At 35.0% G+C, this 15,821-nt stretch overlaps 1 protein-coding gene across 2 annotated transcripts; it reads right to left on the minus strand.

The window, feature by feature from the left end:
- Window positions 1–162: 162 nt before the first annotated feature.
- On the minus strand, window positions 163–15,535 carry LOC128220238 (monocarboxylate transporter 12-like). Of its 2 annotated transcripts, XM_052928544.1 has the most exons (9): window positions 15,518–15,535; window positions 14,729–14,829; window positions 5,152–5,228; window positions 4,409–4,702; window positions 3,867–4,010; window positions 2,667–3,410; window positions 1,150–1,371; window positions 632–757; window positions 163–394 (listed from the first exon to the last, which is right to left on the minus strand). In XM_052928544.1, exons 4-9 carry the CDS (start codon window positions 4,677–4,679, stop codon window positions 264–266), a joined length of 1,638 nt encoding a protein of 545 aa, XP_052784504.1. In that variant the 5' UTR covers window positions 4,680–4,702; window positions 5,152–5,228; window positions 14,729–14,829; window positions 15,518–15,535; the 3' UTR covers window positions 163–263. The 2 variants fall into 2 exon arrangements, with proteins under 2 accessions (XP_052784504.1, XP_052784505.1); XM_052928545.1 differs by lacking the exons at window positions 14,729–14,829; window positions 15,518–15,535 and adding an exon at window positions 9,586–9,693.
- Between the last annotated feature and the right edge of the window lie 286 nt (window positions 15,536–15,821).

Below are 15,821 nucleotides of genomic sequence, written 5' to 3' on the forward strand. Positions count from 1 at the left end.
GTAGATTTATTATCCAACAATGGAATTTAAAGAAGAATAGCGCCATTGGCTGCTATAGTAACGCCTTCTCCGACGTAGAGAACAAAGTAACTTCATGATATATCATAAAATACAGTATATTTACATTTATTGCTATTTAGATATATATATCACATCCAACAATTGAATTAAAAGAATAGCGTTACTCTCTGCTATAGTAACGCTTACTCCGAGGTAGAAAACAATGTAACTTCATGAGATATCATAAAAGAGTATAATCTCATTTATTGCTTCTTTGAATTAGACCTCTTATCCAACAATGGGATAAGAAGAAGAATAGCTCCACTCGCTGCTATAGTAACGCCTGCTCCAACGTAGGGGACCATGTAGCTTCCTGAGATGTCGTACAACACACCTGAGGAGCAACAACAGTGACATAAGATTACTTTCACTGAATACATGTACAGCAAACGTAAGATACTATATATATATATAAATTTGTACCGATTTCTGTGTCTGTTTGTACGTATAGAAGTGTTCTTGAGTTTGGATGTGATCATCGTGCCTTTTAACAAGCATAAACTTGTGTTTAAAATGTTAAATGCTGGGCTTGTGCCTGTAATTTCCATTTCATTTTTTCAGTGATACTAACCTGCTATCGGTGGACCGGCGAACACAGATATCCCTGAGATAAAGCTATACATTCCAAAAGCGTCTGATAGCTTCTCTATGCCAACAATGTCTGTCAGCAATACTGAGGTAAGCGATATAGTTACGCCTGGAAAATGGGAACATAATAATATCATACTCCGTGTAAGATAACCATAGCGTTCTGCACTTATAAAATTTGAAATAGAATACGTTTACAATGCACATGTTTGCTGGGCGAAAACATCGGCATATTCGGAAACTTAGCGTCTTTTCCCCCTCCGCTCCGAATATAAATGCATGGCAGATATTTTTCTTGTATACCTTTAACGTAAAAAATATTAATTTAACCCGACTTTATTAATGCTGCTCTTATAAATGTCAGCAAATAGCACATGCGTAGTTGTTTACTTCAGGCGTCATTATGACACGTAATAATTGGAAAGAAATTTCCGCTGAAAAGTAACATTTTGCACTGAAAACATATTAAATTGTCACGTTGATGTCTGAGAAAACTCTTACCACCAAACACTCCAAATAAGGTCGAGTACAAGACCAGAGACCAGAATGACTTCATAAAAGGTGCTGCCACTGTCGAACAGCCGCAAATGATTAAAGCCGTACTATATAATAAGGACCGATTGACCCACTTCCGGTCAGAGAGAAAGCCAAACAGAACACGTGCAGCGGTGTTTGTAATACCAACAACTGAGAGGAGCCAGGCAGCGTCCAGTTCGTCGATACCTGAAAGGAGCAACAAAGATGATTAAAATTTCCTATTATGAACTATTAAAGTGAATAACATTGGCTATAACTCGTATTGTATGTATGTTTTAACACATACTATAAATTGTTTCCGGTTTCATATATCTTTCTTTATATACCGCATGTTTAACATAATATTGCACTGTTTCTATTGGTCATATATAAAGCAATTACTTCTTTCAATTAAATTGTTTACAATCATGCGCAGTTATAGAATACTTAATTAATCAACTATTACGTATTTGACGAGATACAGACACAACTGCGGTATCAATACCAGACAATTGAAGACAATATATGCCAGAATTTGCTCAATATCGACCAAACTCGGCCAATATCAACAAAACTCGCCTAATATGAGTTTCCTCCGTTCTGATTGGCTACAAAACTCGCCTAATATAGGATTTGAGAAATGGGCCATTTTCATTGGCTGTCGAAACTCGCCTAATATGAAAAATATGCTTGAAATTGCTTTTTAAAGGTAGCCATTTTGTTTTCCGTTTACCGACTTTTAAAAAAAAATTGTGCTTCGTGTAACTTTATTTGGAATACTTGAACCTATTGAATGATTGAACCACTTTGTACGGTTTGATATAACAGTTGTATTTAACCCGTTGGTGGATTTTACGACTATTATAATTGTGTACGCCGATAAAATGGACGACGAAGGTAAAACATTTGACGTTTTGGCAAACGATTTACAAAATAAGACGAAAAGACATGCTTCTTTACAATGTACAGTGCTTTATTCATAAGTATGTGCAATGTCACTAAAAGGATGCATGTCAAAATCAGCAAAGTCAAGTCTAGAAAAGTAGACACCATGAATGAATAAGGGATAAATACGGCTTCAATGTGAACTAAAGGTAAGTTATAAGAATGTTTTTAACCAAAACGGTAATAGTTAATTAATAAAATACTTATTAATTAGGTAATTTCATATTGGCCCAGTTATTTGTCCGAGGTTAGCTGAATTTGCCTGAGCCCGAAAGGAAATAACTAGGCCAAAATGAAATCACCTAATTAATAACATTGTATTATATTGGCTTAATTGGCAATATGTCAGCAAAGTCATACGTTCTCATTACTCATTTTGTATAATGATAAAGTATTATTTGAATGAAGTAGTTTTTTCCATCTAAATCTTAAGATGTATACTATCCATTAGATGCAAGGTATACTATATACGAGACCTATTTTAAAGTTTTTAAACTGTTCGATAAATAAAACTAGTATGTTGTATGTATAATTATACGTGTAAATATGAAACTTACCACAATATATTGCCATGTCAGGCAGGTATATATATGGAACATAATATCCGAGGCTGTACAAGAATGATGATACCATAAACAAGTTGAAAGGCACTAGTTTAAATATTTTAAAGTCAAAATGTTCCTTTAAACTTGTTATACATCCTGAGGATAAGAGAGCACATGATATTGTAGATTTCTCAGCGTTGTTCTTTGGGTGATCTGTACTGGTTAGGTCACTGGTATGAACATTGTCATGGGCGGAAGTGTCGTTGTAGTCATAGGGCGCTAAAAGGGCTTGGATTTCTGGTGAGGTAGCACTTGTTTGAACGGATTCTTTCGACGTATGACCACAGATGATCTCTAAAGAGGTATCATTTTGCGGTTCGGTAAACTCTGCATGGTGACGTTGCCTTTTTTCTAAATGGCAATTTTCTAAATCAACTCGACAATTTTGCACCTTTAGTGCGACGTCCTTTTCAGCATAAAAAGCAACACTGTCCTTGTTCTCACAAACCGGTTCATGTTCCTCAAGTGGCACAAACACCAGACCACAAGCTACACAATTTAGGAGCAGTCCAGCATGTATTAAAATTGCCCCTTGCCAGGCGTATTCCTGAACCAGTAGACTAGTAATGGGGCTAAATATAAACGTTCCTATTCCAGTCCCGCTGACGCCAATTCCTATTGCAAGAGATCGACGTTTGTCAAAGTAACTTACAACACACACAATCGATGGAAGGTAAATCAACCCATATCCAAATCCTGAAAAAGTATACAATTCTTGATTTCATTCTTTTTGTCTATTATGGTGTAATATTTACGACCTATAATCTGTTATGATATTGCCATAAGGAAATCCAACAGCTGGCAAAGCAGCCAAACATTTCCTATGATCTTGTTTATGACAAATGTATCAACGGACATCGATTTAACAAGAAATACATAAGACAACACTTAATGTCAATACATACAGATTAGTGTATTACCCTTATACCTTTGCTACATTTTAAAATATGTTTGTCATCAGCATATATGTGTACTCGTGGGTATTTTGCCTTTATGTGTTTGTAAATAAATACTAAACTATATTGAATTACCGTTTATCCATAAGGTTTGTGGTAAAATCAATTTAAAGTCGGACACAAGGAATAATTATTTCTGTAGTACAAATTCTACTGGCATTAGTTACGTTACAAAGTTAAGTTGTTAAAGATAAACCTGTCATGACGCCAAGTGAGAAGTAGAGAAACTGCATATTTGGAGCAAAGATGCTGGCAATCTGACTAGCAAACGCCACCAGAGCACCAGTAACGGCAACCGGTCTACAGCCATACTTCCTTGCCAAAATAGACACGACCGGACCTTAAAAATAGTGAACATTAGCATATTACTTTGGAATTTACTATAATAGTGTCCGCGTAGAAACACTACGAGAATGATGATTGATAAATTGTATGAAGTACTGTTGATTGTTTACAAAAATGCTTGTTTCTGTATTTATTAAATTTCTTAGTTTGGATAAGTTGATTACTCTACGGGTTAACATGGCCGAGAAGATGGAAACCATGATTTGAGTTTTCTTTACAATTTGACCACTCTATTCATGACCCAAAAATTCACTGTTGACATTTGAATATTCATGGAAAACTATTGTTTAAGAAATTGACCTCGTTAAAGTCTCAATAAGAGCGATTCTGTAATTTGCTAACAGATTAGAGCAAACCTTAAATTTGTCACAGATAACGAAACATCTTACTCACCGATCAGAAACAATACACCTGGACACAATGATCCAATCAACGCTGTGCTGCCTTTGGATGAACCATAATATTCAAGCAGCTCTACATATATGACACCAAAAGAGTAAAATAGACCATCTATCAGTAAGTGCACGAGAAAACAGGCTGCGCATACGACCCATCCCCATCCACCGTCAGGTACCTTTGGCGTCTTCTCAATGCCAGAAATGGCCTCGTCTGTGTGCAATTTGGAGTCGCTATCTCTCGACGTGGTTTCATTGTTGATTGTCATAACAAACGTTTAATCTTGACCACCTATTTAAAATAAAAATAGAACAATAAATAAAGTTTGACTGATTCATAGTACGTTTGACTACATAGGTATTTTGCTAGCCATTTATAGTATGGTATATAATGAACAACATATTTGGGAGGAAATAACAAACGCCAGCCCTTACAAATGGCTCCTCCGGACACCGGTCAATTCTTCCCGGACGTCGAAATCCATACTGAGGTCAACCGTAGCAAGGGATTTAAACAGATTTTTTTTTGTGAAATACCTGGATAGTTGTCCAGATTTCAAAGGAAAAATGAAAAGTTAAACGGTTGACTCGTATGTTTCTTCAGTGTACCTGTTACACTTTATTCCCTCTCGAAACCGTTGTATATTTTCGGTCTGATGTGTAAAAACCACAGAAAGTTTGTTGGGCATACAAGCGTTCATGTGTCATTTAAGCTGGAAAGCCGAAAGATATGTACTATACCTTCAGTGGAGTAGCTTCTTAAATACAAATCATTCACGGACTTCTTCGGATCCAACGGTAAGTGACAACGGATAGGACTGAAATAAAAAGAAATGATGATCTATGATTCCAGGATTCCTGCACGAACTTCAACTGAGCGATTCAAGCAAACCAACGAACGAGAAAAAAAACAATTTAAAGTACAACCGAACAAATCAAATTATTTCTGGATCACTGATCATCAGTGATGGAAAGAGATATTGTTATTGCAAAATAATTTAACACGTAACACTGTCTGTGAATGTAAATAAGTCATTTAAGTGTGCGAATAAACATAAAAACCGCGATACGAAGTAATAAACATCTAGTATGTAAAAAAAAATATGCAATAGTGGCAACTTTATAAACAAGGGGGATAACCGTAATATAAGACATGCAACAATGCGTAGACACTTCCGAATTCATGTACTTTGCCCTGTGCATCTTTATAAGCCTCAGTTTTAAAGAATCACATAATGTATTGGTAAATAGAGCTCATCAAAACTAACCTTTACAATTGCCTACTATTTTGGAATTACTGAACAGTGGCAAGAAGGAAAGAGTTAACCTGTTACAAGTTCATATTTTATTTCATCAAAGCCACTCAACGTTTAGATAGCCAAAATAATATAACTTCACTAAAAGAAAAGAATATACAATTTTTAGGAATGGGATTCCCATAATAGCCAGTTAGGCCACTACTTTTATATAAATTGGTTTACAAAACCGGCGCGTCTAATTTTCCGAAAAGTACAAAAAAAAAAAAAATGAATTTCACTTTTTTTTTCAAAATTATTTTCCCGACCGTATTTAGTTAGGTGCGAAACGAAAAAAAATTTTTTTATAAGATTACGAATGCAGTAGAGGCAGCGCCGTTCGCAATGGCAGAATTTACGACAGCAGTCATTCTTTGTATGACATAATAATTAAAAAAAAGCAGGAGTTGTTAAAATAGCAATAGCAATATACATTGGCAAATTTAACAGCCGACACAAACAATAACTTTCACGTGATTGTTGTTTTCCCCTGCCGATTTAGTTCATGAAAATATTGCTGTTTATAGATAAAAAAATAAAAAGTGACAGCGGCTGCCATGGAATTAGTAGACACACATATCTGTAAATTATGTGTGAGAAAAAACATTTTATAGCATTTTATGGTTAAATATAAAACAAAACAGTGCACTTAGTGTGAGTGGTGAAATCGAAAGTAAAGTTTCTAAGATAACACCGGTGACCTACTTTCACAAGCTCGGTCGGTGGTGTTTATGGATTTTAAATCACAAAATGGTTTGGAAATTCTTGTCATTGAGTCAATGCAAAGCTTGTGGTTATTCTAGATTACATGTGTATTCAAGTTTGGGTTAATAGTAGAGTAAAAACAATGAAAGAGTTGAACAAATGTGTCAATGACATTTACTTATGCCGGGAGTTATTATTATTATTATTTTCCCGACCGTATTGATTTTGGTCCGAAACGAAAGAAAAACGAACAGATAAGAGTACGAATGCAGTAAGTCTCGACTGGTTTGTTGTTCCGTAGCCGTATTCGCCAATTTATAGTAATAGCATGTGAGCCAGTCAACTGTTATGGCAGCGCCGGTGGCAATGGCGGAATTGACGATAGCAGTCATTCTTTGTATGAAATAATTAATTAAAATATGCAGGAGTTGTTAAAATAACAATAGTAATAAACATTGGTAAATTGAACAGCCGTCACAAACAATAACTGTCACGTGATTGTTGTTTTTCCCCGCCAATTTAGGTCATGAAAATATTGTTGTTTATAGATAAAAAATAAAAGTGTCAGCGGCTGCCATCGAATGAGTAGACACAAATATCTGTAAATTATGTGTGAGAAAAACATTTTATAACATTTTATGGTGTTTATGGAGATTAAATCACAAAATGGTTTGGAAATACTTGTCATTGAGTCAATGTTAAGCTTGTGTTTATTCTAGATTATTATTCTTTTTTCCTTTTTTCTTTCTTTTTTTTTTCGACCACCCGGTGGACATTTTTTCCAAAAATTCTTGTAAACCAAAAAATAAAAAAGGAGTGGCCTTAAAGCTCTTAAAAAGAATTTAAGTTGGCCGGGAATTGGCGCTGGGCAGTGTTATTGCTATCTAGATATATATACCTTTCTAACAAGTAAATTTAATCTATGGTGATTTCATTAATAGACTTTAGTATTTATGAGTAGTGTAAATGGCTTAGGTGAAACAATACTACTATAATGAAAATAAAAATAGCTAGTAAGTATTCATTTAATAACCAATAATAGTCTTATTATTCATGAGTACTGTAAATGGTTAAGATGAACCAATACTACTTTAACGAATATAAAGATAGCTAGCTAGTATTGCTTTAACAACCAGTAATAATCCTATTATTTAGGAGTACCGTGAATGGCTAAGGTGAAACAAATACTACCATAAGGTCACTACTTTTATATAAATTGGTTTACAAAACCGGCGTGTCTAAATTTTCGAAAAGTACAAAAAAAATAAAAAATGAATTTCACTTTATTTTCAAAACTATTTTCCCGACCGTATTTAGTTAGGTGCGAAACGAAAAAAAAAGAATTTATAAGAGTACGAATGCAGTAGAGGCAGCGCCGTTCGCAATGGCAGAATTTACGACAGCAGTCATTCTTTGTATGACATAATAATTAAAAAAAGCAGGAGTTGTTAAAATAGCAATAGCAATATACATTGGCAAATTTAACAGCCGACACAAACAATAACTTTCACGTGATTGTTGTTTTCCCCTGCCGATTCAGTTCATGAAAATATTGCTGTTTATAGATAAAAAAAATAAAAAGTGTCAGCGGCTGCCATGGAATTAGTAGACACAAATATCTGTAAATTATGTGTGAGAAAAAACATTTTATAGCATTTTATGGTTAAATATAAAAAAACAGTGCACTAAGTGTGAGTGGTGAAATCGAAAGTAAAGTTTCTAAGATAACACCGGTGACCTACTTTCACAAGCTCGGTCGGTGGTGTTTATGGATTTTAAATCACAAAATGGTTTGGAAATTCTTGCCATTGAGTCAATGCAAAGCTTGTGGTTATTCTAGATTACATGTGTATTCAAGTTTGGGTTAATAGTAGAGTAAAAACAATGAAAGAGTTGAACAAATGTGTCAATGACATTTACTAATGCCGGGAGTTGTGTGCAAAACATTTAGATAAAACAATACGGAAAAATATTTTGAATTAGTCCATTTCAATTTGTAATAAAATTGATATTTCACTATAAATGAGATTTGTTGTTGTAACCAAGGAATACTCTTTAAAATGAAAAAACACAACAAGCATGAAGTATAGATGCCCTGTGAACGCATGTATACACACAATGGCGAAGTTAAGAGAAGAAGAAAAAATCCGATACATAATTATGGATTTCACTGTCAGTTTGCTATCATTGGTACAAAGAGTTAAGCCACATGCTAGATGTATTACTTTGCTTTTTGATTTGTATGTACTGATGTGGTAATTTGCTGCAAGATTTGAATTTGAAATGAATTTGGTAAACATCCCATGGTAAATATCCCGGTCCGAAAATATCCGGACTTAGCATGGATCGGGTTACACACAACTAGGACCCCGCATGGTAAGGGATTTTAAAACACAAATCTAGGTTTAGTTTGTTTTTTAGTTTTTCAAAAATTGTTTTCACAATATTAAAGCTCAAATGTCTTCATAAAATGTTACTTCCTTATTTGGTAATTATTTCACTTTATTGACATTTTCCAATATTGAAATAACTGAAACAATGTTTAGAAAATGTAATGTATTGTCTTAAAACAGTGCAATTTTTGTGTATTTTAATGCGTAAAATTTGCCTTCTCTTTTTTTTCAATTTGATATTGGTCAGTTTTTAAGTGTTCTGTATTCACTTTTGCTTTAGCATACCCTTAAAGCTAAACAAATGTCTTGCTGAGTGATATTCAATGTATCTTATATAATTTATACATGTAAACATGTTTTATAGTCAATTTCATTGATGTTTTATATGCACAGTATGTAAGATTTAAACTGTGTGTTGAATAGAACTTTGAAACTTTGGGTGTATTAAAACATGCATTAATAGTAGTAAAAATTAAAAATGTTAAGTAAGTGATATAAATTTTCAATGTTTTATGATGTTCTCTGATTTTCACCCTTTAAGAGTATGTGTTGTGACTGTTTACCTTTTTCTTTTCTTTTTTTCGACCACCCGGTGGACCTTTTTTCCAAAAATTCTTGTAAACCAAAAAATAAAAAAGGAGTGGCCTAATGAAAATAAGAAAGCTAGCAAGTATTGATTTAACAACCAATAATAGTCTTAGGTAAACGGATCAGTGCAAAAAAAATACGAGAATGAAAGAAAACTCGGTAACTAGTTTTTTACACTAGTAAAATTAACTTACCGGAAGTTTTTACTTTCAAATTATGTAGTTGTCTTTCGTAGTTTCCATAGAAACTTCTTTTTTATATAGTATGCGTCTTAAACACAGTTGAATTTATTCCATTCCTTCATTATAATACTGTCTCAGATTCACTTACTTCACTGACGCATCGTAACATTTATTTAAAATGATGGCAACTAAAACCTTTTCTTATCGCCTACAGCTGTATATGAGAACACTTAAAACCAGGTTTGCAATACTAGCCGTACATTTTCAGCATAAATCTCATCATTTTAAAGTGTCCTCATAAAACCCACTTTTTGAATTGATCGTGCTATTAAACACTCGTTCATTATATAGTTTACCTTGTTACATATCATCAGCATTTACTGTGACGGTTTATGTTTTGAATGTTTATATATGAAACCAAGGTACTGAACCATTTTAAAGGCGGAATGAGATATTCAAAGCCGGAAATGCAATAAATAAGGTCGTAGAATATGTTAGGGCACCAGTTATGCAATATCGACTACATGTATGTTATCAGCTTAGTATATGGCGTAGTACCCTATAAAATTAACCTTAGCCGTGACCTGAACGACTTCTAACATAATTATGTTTTGCCTTTGGTCTCATTCATTATACTTGATATAACGCATCGGTCATGTGACGTAATCGATTAACGAAAACATTACTCCAATATGACTGGAGTCGACTAGTCGAATGTGACTCGACTTTATCTAGGAGAACCGTGACGCCAGTCGTAACAGCTCGTAATTTTAATAAACGTCCTATCTAGGATAACCGTGACACCAGTCGTAACAGCTCGTAATTTTAATAAACGTCCTTTCTAGCACATCGGATATGCATTTCCGGTGAATTCAGCCGTGCTGGAAAACTCCATCTGGCATCCCCCCATGCCAGATGAGTCACGCGCTGTGACGTAATACTTTTCATTTCTTTTATTTTACATTTAATGTAACCATAATTATGAGATTTCAATGGATGAGTTCCATAACTATTAACTTTACAAAAACACACCTACAAAACAAAACAAAATAACCCTTAAAAGACGTGATACTGAAGGATGTTCTTGACGTATGCAGTGAATAAATATTAATGCGCGTCATGACGTCAGCTTACATCATCGCACGTGCTTTTTGATGAAATTTACAAAACTGCGCTTTTCTATACATTTTTCACAAAAAAAGTGTAATTCAAGGTATGCTAGAAAAAATATATATCATGTGTGTCCGTTCCGGATCGAAAAATCATGACAAATATTATAAATCTAGGAGAACCGTAACGCCAGTCGTAATAGCTCGTAATTTCAATAAACGTCCTATCTAGGAGAACCCGGACGCCAGTCGTGGAAGCTCGTGATCATAAAGTTTAAGTAGCGCCGGTTAAAGGAGCCGCATGTAAGTCACGCGACCTTGTTTGAAAATCCAGACATGTTTACAGTGGACGCTAACCTCATTTATTACTATGAACCAAAGATGATACTGTCAAGGAATCAACAATATCTCAATGACAGTTAAAAGTGTATGATACAAGATACAAGATACAAGAATCTTTATTTATTTAGCGTCGGGTATATGATAACGAGAAACATTAGCTCAGTGAGCTATTTTCCGACATCGATATCAAACATACATAACATAACAAAACATAACAATGAACTGGTGACCTAGAAATGAAATCATATAAAAGATTTAAATTTCGAAAAAGTACTTACAACGGCCGTTTCTAGTTGTATAAATTATATTAAATATTACTAGATTTTGCTGACATTATCAGGAACAGTAGCATACAAAGACATTGTTGCGCCTATGATTGGGTCAATCCCTAACTACAGTCAACCGAATCTCTGCCCGGCCATCGTCCTGACAATATCAGCACCTATCACAGATTAAGAATGATATTTGAATATGCTTGATCGTAACACCTTAATAGAAACTTGCTGACTAAATAACACAAGTATGTGTATGTGTTCGATAGATGTTAATGATATATAAATTTGAAACAACCAAAAATAAACATTAACCTTAGTTATTTAGGTTAGAGAATCAATATTCATATCCGAGATGCCCGCTAAAACATTTTCTGGTACTTGAATACCACATCTTATTCAGTGGGTGTAAGCCATGAAAACAAAACACCTTTTCCGTTAAGACAAAATAAAAAAAAAGATATTCAGTGAAACATCTCATAATCCTCAATTTCTTCATGTTTATAAAGCAATAAATGGTAACTTCACATTAAGCTTTAACAAAAACGTTTGCCATTAAACAAGCTTATATACTAAAAATAAACTAGGGATGCAAACGAATGGCAAAATTGATATTCGAATATTCGTTAATTCTTTCGATCGAATATTCGAATATTCGATTACCAATATGAATGTATAAGAAATGTAGTAAACAACTTTTATTGTTTGCTTTAGTAATAGCCGGGGCATTTTAACCCTTCTTCGTTGTAGCCGGTATACGCGAAAGACCCTGATTTTTCCAAACATTGGCAATGAAATTCCCCATTTACAAAAATATCGAACAAAAGCAATAGCCACTGAAAAAGGCGAAGATCGTAAATGCCTGGTTGAATGTCATGATGCACCAACGGGTCGTTCTGTAGGACGAGCGGCCTCGTTCTGGGATTGACATCTACTAAATATAACTACGAAAACACCAAACCTACTCGGAAATTAGATAAATAATAAAACGAAAATAACCCTGAATTTTGACCCATCTATTGTATAACAATGACCTAAATTGCTATTCTATACAGTTACATTTCAAAGCACGAATGTTATATCGAAACATGGAAAACAGCATATAACTAGCACATGTCATCCATATCATTACGGCGATTTGAGCAATACTGCACAGCTTAATTGACAGCCATGACACCACTTTGGTTGCCGATTCCGTTTATTATCCAATAATGGTCTATAGAATTTACCGAAAATAATTGAAAGTTGTTTGATGCCACTTGTCTTATAGCCAGTTTTTGTAAAATTAAGGGTACTGTTTATAGTCTCCGACTATGTGTCCCTAATTAACATATGACGCGTGTACCGGTATAGTGTCATCACGTCACGCCTCTGGCATTTAGGGGCCAATCGTTGTAAAAACAAGACATGCTAATATATACAACAGCACAGATGTAAGAAAAAGGTTTATTATTATATTTACCAAACAAAAAGCATCGAATATTCGAATACCAATTTTGCTATTCGAATATTAAACGTTCGATCGAATATTCGAATATTCGTTTGCATCCCTAAAATAAACACTGGGCTCAACCTTGTTATTAGCGTTTTATTTTTCAGTAGAGTTTATTCCTCAGATGCATCTATATTACCTGTGTATTATGAAATGACAAGCGGCTGACATTGGCCATAAGTTGTTTTGTAAACAAATTCTATTAGAAATGTACTGCCAAGCAAATATGAAGCAATGAAGAAGCATTTTAAACCTTTTGATAAATGAAAAAAGTGTTTTGTATATAACGTACCAAATTTGATGGCGGTGTCATATAGATGGAACGTAATAGCCAAAAATATAACGGAATGACGATACGATGAACATGTTTAAAGGCAAGAGTTTAAATGTTCCAGAGTCAGAATGTTCCTTTATACTGGCAAAATACCCTAAGAATAAGTAAGCACGTGTTAATGTAGTTTTTCCCTTGTTGTCTTTATTAGTACTGGTTTGTTCACTGGTATAAACATTGCCATTGGTGGACGTGTCGTTCTGATGTGGACCTAAAAGGGCTTGTATTTCAGGTGGAGTAACAGTTCTGTCAGTTGATGTATTCGAGGTATGGTCACAGAATGGCTCTTACGGCGTATCATTTGCCGGTTCGGTAAACAGAACACCTATATACGCACAATGATCCGATCAAAGCTCTGCTGCCTGTGGATGAACCAAAATACTCAAGCAGATCTACAGATGACGCCAAAAGAGTAAAATATACCATATACGAGCATATGTACAATAAAACACACCGCACACACCGTCGGGTAGTGTTGTCCGAGCTTTGGTTTGCAGTCAAGCGATGATCCTGTTTGTCTTGGGGGTCTTAGTGGTGTGGCTGTCATCGTGGATGATATACTAGTGTATGGGTCATCGAGAGGAACATGACTCAGTTCTAAACATGTCTCATGATGAGGGAATTCGTTTTAACGAAACCAAACTTGAGGAAGGGGTATCAGAAGAAGACTACTTTGTTCAACTTCTCACGTCAGAAGGTTTGAAAAATTCAACCTCAAAAACATAGGCTATACAGAAAATGAAGCTACCAAAATAAATCAGAACTTGAAACCATAATAGGTCAAGGCTGGTAAATTATCTGTCAATATTTGCCGCAAACCTGGAAGATGTAACAGCCCCTTTGAGACAACTACTGCCTAAAGATGTTGAATTCTGTTGGGGAGGAAGCTCCACAAAGAAATGCATTTGACAGAATGAAACAAGTCACCACATACCCGGATCAGGTTTTGTCCTATAAAGTATTACGACAGAAGCTAACCATTAACACCGCAAGTTTCAAAGTAACCATAATGCAAGACAGGAAGCCACTTGCATATACACCAAAATCACTGACACAAACTGAGGTCATTTATACACTAATTGATAAGGACTTGTTTGCTATACATTTTATGTATTGTTCGTCTGGCAAGTGGTTCCATCATTTTGTTTAGGGTCGCAAGGTCAACGTGCAAACTGACCATTTGTTTTTAAAACATATATCAACACAACTCCTGCACTATTGCAGCGTATGCTACTTCAGCTACAGAAATATTATCTTGACACCAAACATTACTCATCTAAACAAGTACCAGTTGCAGACACACTGAGCAGAAACTTTCTAAATGAAACGTTCCCTGATTTGTCACAATGCATGGACATGCATCAATCCCATTAAAATCATATCGTGACGTTCACTTCATTTCATTACGTTATAAATGTACGATCGATCCACATAGCGTAACGTCGTGAAGCGTGTATTGGGGATCTGATTTTAATGAGATTGGGACAGGCATGTACATATGTCTACGTATGGCGCATTTTATACAAGAAACTGACAGAAAACTGAATGAAATGAAGGACAAACCCAGTCAATATGAGACTTTAAGAATGTTGAAACAAGGTTGGCCAACCTCTAGGAAAGTGTGTCCGTCCCAGATATTGCACGTTTGGAACTTCCGTGGTGAGTTAATTACCATCGCTGGTTCACAATGGGCCAAAATCGAGAAATAACCTGGAATAAACGGTAGGAGTGTTTAGTCATAAAGGGAAAAAAATAATAATCCCCAAATGAATGCAGTCTCATATGGTTGACATCATTCAAGCAGATCACAAGGGAGATGAGAAATGTCTAAGAACGGCCCGAGCTGTTATGTTTTGGCCAGGAACATCGGCTGATATTACCAATGTCGTGTAAAATGCAACACATGTTTATTTAGAGGACAGAAACTCGAACCCAAAATAGCTATTCCTGATTATCATTGTCAAATTATAGGCACTGATCTATTTACCAGGGAAAACAAGACTGTTCTGCTGAAAGCACTTGGGTTACACATGCAAAAACACTAAGTGACAGCAGGTATTTTGATGTCAAGGAATTATCCAACATGAGAAGCACCAGCGATCACTGTCATCAAATCATATATGTAATGATCAATATATGATAACTAGTTTTGTTTGTAAGGAAGGGAGATGCAACACTATATTACAATGAATATAAACTTCATTAATTCCTCCCGATATTTGATAAGGCCAGCCAGTCAACTCAAGCAGGCAGTTTATAGCAGCAGGTGCTTTACGCTCCTCATAATTGTACATATAAGTCTTATTAATAAATAGTTAGAGCACAATGATGTGGTTATAAATAGCATAACAATAATCAAACAACTCATTCCATAAGCTAATATAGTAATGAATCTTACCTTAATCGTGGATTTTACATCATGTATATCGGTATGGGTTTTCCCCGGCGTTATTTATAGACTCACAGATTGGGAGGCGCGTCGTGGATATCGATTCCGTTATATCAAGACTAGTTCTATTTTTTCGTGTATGCTGTATGAAAGAAGGTGGGCGCCCGATCAAATTCGTAGCAACTTCGAGCTTCTTTGGAAACTTGCATGTGTACCAATCTGGGTTCATATGTGTAGCATTATTAATAAAATCAAAGGAAACAATTAATGACGCCATATGATCTCATGTGGAGCTTGCAGGTTATACAATATT

This window comes from Mya arenaria, chromosome 15, assembly GCF_026914265.1.
Source record: "Mya arenaria isolate MELC-2E11 chromosome 15, ASM2691426v1".
Lineage (NCBI taxonomy): Eukaryota > Metazoa > Mollusca > Bivalvia > Myida > Myidae > Mya > Mya arenaria.

Coding starts and splice junctions, on each gene's coding strand:
- LOC128220238 (XM_052928544.1), bottom strand. CDS start 4,679: ATGACAATCAACAATGAAACCACGTCGAGAGATAGCGACTCCAAATTG. Junction 3,411..3,866: donor CTCACTTGGCGTCATGACAG/GTTTATCTTTAA, acceptor ATACTTTTTCAG/GATTTGGATATGGGTTGATT. Junction 758..1,149: donor CTTATTTGGAGTGTTTGGTG/GTAAGAGTTTTC, acceptor CCCATTTTCCAG/GCGTAACTATATCGCTTACC.